The following is a 6,878-nucleotide window of genomic DNA, read 5'->3' as shown; positions in this document are numbered from 1 at the left end:
TTGGGGAACACAGGATAGAATCTAGAACCCCAGTGTTACAAAATAACAACGGGAGAACGTTCTACGTGTAACATTCGGTTTTGAGAACGTCACTGTGGTGCAACAATGTTATCACCAAAACATTTTTATTATGTTTCATGATATAAAATAACATTTATTCTTAAGTTATCGTACTTCAAAGAAGAACATTTGGGGAACTAAAAGAAAACTTCCCAGAGTAGAACCTTGCAGAACCTTCTCAGCTGGCTAACCCTCCCGTTACTTCCTGCAGTAGAACGTCTGGCGTCCATGTCTCCGTCATTGGCCAGGTCGGCTCCCAGCGAGCTCAACCATTGGTGGAGCCAGCTGAAGTTCCGCCTCCAGAACAAGAAAGGATGGAACGAGATGCTGGACGAGACGTTCCTGCTCCACACGAAAAAGTACTGAAACCTGACGACAGATCTTGTCTGAAGGAACCATGCCTGAGGTTGACACGGTGTGTTTTCTTTCCGCTCTGCAGCATAAACGACATTCCTCTGTTCTACGCCGCCAAGAACAACAGTGTCGGCTGCATCAAGAAGCTGCTGAGCTGCGCCTCCACCAACATCTTCGAGAGAGGTAACGTCTACCTTCACTGAGGTTCATGTTTGTCTGCAACAGGAAGTCCTGCAGCTCTGTGGAACCAGAACCACATGAAGAACTCAGAGATGTCAGAAGGACTCAGTTGGAATGATGGAAATTATTTTTTTTAAAAACAAAAAGAAACTTGAATTTCTTTGATTATTTTACAAAAAATGAAAAAACCTGGAATCAGCGGCAGCAACACGTCGTCTCCACGTCCTGGAGATGTTTAGATGTTCACATTTTTACAGCCTCTACAAACCTTTAGAACCAGTTTGGTTTCCTTTTTGCTGTTTTGTGTCTCGTTTGTTTCGTTAACTTCTTAAGAAAAGAAAAAGCAAAGATGTTAAAATCCAGGAGTCGACATGTCAGACGCGCCTTACTGCAGATATTCAACTATTTACACGAGACAGTTTGGTCTCCTTCCTGTTGTTTTGTGTCTTCGTTTTTCTGACTTTGTGTTTCGTTTTTCTCACTTTGCGTCTTGTTCTTCTTGTCATGTGTTGCTCTGAGTCTTGTTTTGTGCTTCACACCACCTGCAGTTGAACCAAAAACTCAATCAAAATCACTTGCTTTGTTTTTTTTACAGAACCTGCTTCATGCAAACAGTTTATTTTTTGGCACATATTTAAGTGAGACTGAATGAATGAATGAAGCGACTGTGATTAAATTTCAGAAGCTTCAAAATCCGACGATTCTTTTCTGTTTTTACAGTTTCTGACCGATAAATGAGACGAAGGCCCATTACAGGAACAAACATTTAAACAACTGACATCACAGTAAAACCTTATTTCATTCAGAAGTCATGGAGAATCAGTTGTGCTGCGAGCTCAGAATTTGTATTTTTTTTATAGGATCTACAGCAAAATGTCTCAGTTTCTTAAACAACACGTGCAGATTTGGTTCATTTCTCCAGTTGGAAACATTCGAGGACCGTCTGAAGGTTGAAATCCGTCCGCTGTTGGTTTAAAGGTGTGTTCGTCTCGTTCAGGTGCCCTCGGAGAGACGGCGCTGCACGTGGCCGTGATGAGCGACAACGTGGACGCTGCCGTGGCTCTGATGGACGGAGCTCCTGAACTCATCAACGAGCCCATGACCTCTGAGCTCTTCCAAGGTTCGCATTCAGACACATTCAAACACATTCAAACACATTCAAACACATTCGAACACACAACGTGCAGCCTGAGTCCTGTCGCATCTCAAGGTGTGAACAGGTGGAGCTGAACAGTCCAACATGGCCGCTCGTTCCAGGACAATAATTTAAGTCATGATGAACAACGTTTTTACAACAATAAATAATATAAACTGCAACGTCAAACCTTCACACGAAGCAGATTTTATATACACTGTAAAAATAATAATAATTAAATAATAATAAAAGAACTGTGAGAGGAATACTATAGCTTTAAAAACTGTAAACTGTAAACCTGGACAGCTCAGCGGGTCGGGCAGGCGACCCATGTACAGGGGCTACAGTCCCCGACCCAGCGGCCCGGGTTCGATTCCACCCAGTGGCTCATTTGCTGAATGTCATTCCCCCACGTTTCACTGTCTGTCTTTCACTGTCAATAAAGGCAGAAAAGGCCAAAAAAAAAATCTTAAAAAAAAAACAAAACTGTAAAAATAAAAATTAAAAATATGAAATTAAGCAGATATTTGGTGTAATTATCATAATTTCTACTGATTTAGATACAGAGAAAAAAAGCGTAATTTTATGATTCAACTTTGTAAAAGAAAAAAATGACTATTTATATAAACACATATTTTTGATGTGAACATTATTTACAGTTTTATAGTAATTTAATTAGACATTTAGCAGAGAAAATCTGAAAAAGTAATAAGCTTAAAAAATTATTAACCATTTTTCAATCCTTTATAAATATAATTTTTCCATTAAATAACAAATATCTGTAAAATTATATCTATATTTTAATCAAAATACATAAAAATTGTGTAACTTTATGGACAAATATAGTAAAAGAACAAATTATTAACTGAAAAAAATATACATATATACGTGTGTGTGTGTGTGTGTGTGTGTGCGTGTGTGTGTGAAAATTTATAATTTTGGACTTTTTTAATGTAAATTAATTTATTTTCTAATTTACTAATTATTATGTGTAGTTTCACAAAACTGTAAAATAATAGTAAATTACTTTTTTTTACATTTTACAGCGTACAAAGTAAATTATTTACAAACGCGTCTGACCAATAGAATCAGTTTAGAGCCTCACCTGATGCTCACCTGTAGCAGCAGGTGAGGTCACAGGAGGTTTAAATCAAAGCTTCACACTGAAACACCACCTGTCCTCCGCCTCAGGTGTGACTCCTCTACACATCGCTGTAGCCAATCAGAACATGAACCTGGTCTATCACCTGATTGGTCGAGGCGGCGACGTGGCCACACCTCGAGTCACCGGTCTGTACTTCAGGAAGAGGATCGGAGGGCTTCTGTACCACGGTAAATATGTGAATATATTAAACACAAATAAATGTATGAACCCCAAGCTGCCTCCAATGAATCAGATTATGAATAGATGAATAGATTTAGAAAATACCCCAAAAATTAGCAAAAATCACACAAAAATCTTGCAGATTTTCCAAGATGGCAGACTCCCTGTTGGGTTTAGGGCGTGGTCGCATCCTGACGTGCTCCATCTGCAAATTTCATAGGTCTGGGCCAAGCGTACGTCCCGGGGTAATCGGTTGAAAAGTTGTGAGACAGCGCTTCCTGTTTTATGGCAAATCACTGAAATTCTAGGGGGCGCTATTTCCACACCGTCAGACTTTTGTCTTTCAATCACCAAGTCCTGTAGTTTCTGCTGCCCAGACTTCAGGTGTGTACGACGGTCCCTCTCCCCCAGGAGGAGATAGATTCAGAAAATGCCCGAAAAACAGCAAACATCCCACAAAAATCTCCCCGGGTTCCAAGATGGCGGACTTCCTGTTGGGTTTAGGGCGTGGTCGCCAATGACTTTTTTATGCGTCCTGACGTGTCACATCTGCCCTCCAACAGGTGAACACGTCCTGTCCTTTGCTGCCTGCGCTGGAAACGAGGACATCATGGCCATGGTGATCGATGCCGGAGCCAGCACCAGGATCCAGGACGGCAGAGGTACCAAAGCCTCCAGTTACAGGAAACACTGCATTATTTCATAAAAACCAGTCGCCTCAGACCTCCAGGGGCCCACAAATCTCATCCTGCTCTACTTTATCATCGTCTGTGCCATTTGATTTATCACAGATTGGACAAAAAAAATTTAAAAAAAATAGATACAAACTGATATAAAGAACGTAAAACTTTACTGAAATGTCTGTTTTTGTGTTTATTTAACTTTTGCACACGACTTTCTACATCACCAGAAGAGACAGTTTAAGTAAATTTAATGATTCAATAATAGAAAATAGGCGACAGGTATCGGAGTCACTGGAAACTAAAGACTGACAGATAAATGTGGATGGAAACTTGAATATTGAAAAACAATGAGATTCTTTCTGATTAATTCAACGGTTCATTGTTGCAGCTCAACACGTTGGAGAAGCTGGTGTCAGTGAATTTGGGGCGTGTTTGTCTCAAAGAATCCTTAATCCAGTCTTGTTGGATCAGTTAAATGGATCCACTGATGTTTCAGCCTGAAGAGGTTTCCTGCCGTCGTGTAGGTTCTTAATAACTGATTAAATTCTTCTCTCCAGGCAACACGCTGCTCCACATCCTGGTTCTGCAACCCAACAAGACCATCGCCTGCCAGGCCATGGACCTGATCCTGAGCCGGGACGCGGAGCTGGACCAGCCGGTGTCGCTGGACATGGTGCCAAACTACCGAGGCCTCACTCCGCTGAAGCTGGCGGCGAAGGAGGGCAACATCGTGGTGAGTTCAGGTCCTGGTGGAACCGCAGCGGGAAAGACGGGCCGCGGTGACTTTACTGTTCCTCCCTCCGCCAGGCGTTCCAGCACCTGGTCAACAAGAGGCGGGTGGTCCAGTGGAGTCTGGGCCCGCTGAGCTCTCACCTGTTCGACCTGACCGAGATCGACTCGTGGGCCGACGTCATGTCGGTGCTGGAGCTGATCGTGGGCAGCCACCAGAAAGAGGTTCAGAAGCACAGACACAGGATTTACTCTCCGTTCTGTCTGAAGTAGGAAAGAAATGTGACGCAGTTTGTGTTGTTCAGGCCCGAAGGATCCTGGAGGTGACGCCTGTGAGGCAGCTGGTCAGCCTGAAGTGGAACCTGTACGGGAAACACTACTTCAGGTACCGTCTGTGGTTCTGTCTGTGGTTCCGTCTGTGGTTCTGTCTGTGGTTCTGTCTGTGGTTCTGTCTGTGGTTCTGTCTGTGGTGCACCTGGAAGGAAGTTCTACCGAAAAACAAACATCTGGTGACAGAGAAAAAACAAGTTAAACAAACTGAATACTGTCACGTTTAAAAATGATTAAAAACTGTGAAAACAACGACAATTATCTGTAAAATCACGATGATTTAGATAAAGTGAAAAGCCAACCGTTAAAATAATAAATGACACGTTTTTATTCATTATTATGAACATTTTTAACCACTGAACGTCTGAATCATGACGTTTGTTCTGTGATTTTACTAAATGTCATCTGCAGTGAAACAAAACTGGAAAAACCTTTTAATAACAGCAAATATCAGTAAAATAATCATATTTTTGCTGATTTAAATACAGCATTAAAAAAAAGAAAAAGTGTAGTTCTACAGTCAGACTTTGTACAAGAACAAATCAGTAAAAGTGTGTTTCTGAGATTTTACTGGATATCATTTGTAATTTATTAAGTTTCAGTAAATCTGATGAAATATAATAGTAATAAAGCTATTTTTAAATCCTTAATATACGTATTTATTTTAAATAATAATTATTTTTTGCTGATTTACATACAATTTTATAAAAGGTAGAATTCTTCAGTCAAACTTTGTAAAAGAGCAAATTGCTGTTTGTTAAAATCTCTGACAGTCAGCATGTTAATTATTATCTGTTATGAAACAAAACAGAAAACCTGTAAAATAACAGTTTAACATTTTTCTTTTAAATCTCTAGTATATATAATTTTCTTTAAAATAACAGCAGGTGACAGTAAAATAATGATATTTTACGCTGATTTAAAAACAATAAAACTGTGTAACTTTTATAGTTAAACGCTGTAAAAGAACAAATTAATATCAGTGAAAGCAGATGCTTGATGGACGTGATTCACAGTTTTTTTTTAGCAGGTATCAGCTAATTTAATACTTTTATTTCCTGTGATTTTAACAGATATTATATTGATTTTTTACCCTCTGCTGTACAACACGTGATGTGCTGCTGGTGTCCGCTGTGGTTTCACTGGTCTTCTCTCTCCTCCCTGCCGGCCTTCAGGCTGCTGCTCTTGCTCTACCTGCTCTACATCGGCACCTTCACCCTCTGCTGCGTGTTTCGCCCCCTAAAGGACGCTCCGGAGAACTACACCACGTCCGACATGGACAAAACCATCCGGGTCCAGAAGAACCTCAGCGTGAGTCCAAACTAAAACCACTTTATTCACCGCAACACACACAAAAAAAAACATTATAAATCTATAAAACAAATCTTTTTTTGGTCGGATTTTTATACGATGAGCTGCTTTTTCTAAACACATCAAACATTTCAGTAGAAATAATCTGAATCCTTTCTCCATCTAACGTTTTTGTTTTGGTTTGTTTTTTTAACCTGAAATCAGAACAGCGACAGAGAAATATAAGTTCTGCAGCTTTTAAATAGATGCTATATGATATATTATATGAAACTATAAATAATAATAGAATCTCTGTCTCTCTCATCCACAATAATAACCGTTGTCTTCTGTAGTATTACTGTCTCTGTAGTTTGTGTTAAATTGGTTTCAGTGTAATTTTCAGTATGTAAGCTTCATGTGGAGTATTTGATGTTATTTCTCTACTGCAGTGTTACTTCTTGCTTTTCTATTCCAGTCTTATTGTGGTACTTTCATTCTCAGTCGTGTATTTCACTTGTGTCTTCATAGTTTTTCTATCAGGTCTGCATTCACTGTTTATGATGTAGTTTATTTCTGAGCCACATCTGACACAAGAGCTTCCTTCATGACGTTTTCTTCTCATCTCGTGTCACCAGGAGAGTTATGTGACGTATGAGGACAGCCTGCGTCTGGCCGGGGAGGTCATCAGCGTCCTGGGAGCGCTGCTCATCCTGCTGCTGGAGGTCAGAACGCAACGCCTGACTTATATTTAGTCATAATGATGGTTGTTTTACAGCTGCACTGACACCTCCTC

At 40.2% G+C, this 6,878-nt stretch overlaps 1 protein-coding gene across 1 annotated transcript; it reads left to right on the top strand.

Moving 5' to 3' along the window:
• Positions 1-288: 288 nt before the first annotated feature.
• LOC103375777 (transient receptor potential cation channel subfamily V member 6-like) lies at positions 289-6,807 on the top strand (the record flags this gene model as incomplete). The annotated part of the gene is made up of 10 exons (XM_008306095.1): positions 289-419; positions 500-597; positions 1,592-1,714; positions 2,921-3,061; positions 3,617-3,715; positions 4,294-4,469; positions 4,544-4,690; positions 4,771-4,850; positions 5,971-6,106; positions 6,721-6,807. Coding segments are annotated over exons 1-10 (1,218 nt in total), but the record flags the coding sequence as incomplete, so codon positions are not given.
• Between the last annotated feature and the right edge of the window lie 71 nt (positions 6,808-6,878).

Source organism: Stegastes partitus, unplaced genomic scaffold (genome assembly GCF_000690725.1).
Source record: "Stegastes partitus isolate 25-593 unplaced genomic scaffold, Stegastes_partitus-1.0.2 Scaffold2897, whole genome shotgun sequence".
NCBI classification, from domain to species: Eukaryota; Metazoa; Chordata; class Actinopteri; family Pomacentridae; genus Stegastes; species Stegastes partitus.
This window is presented reverse-complemented; position numbering and strand designations above follow the sequence as displayed.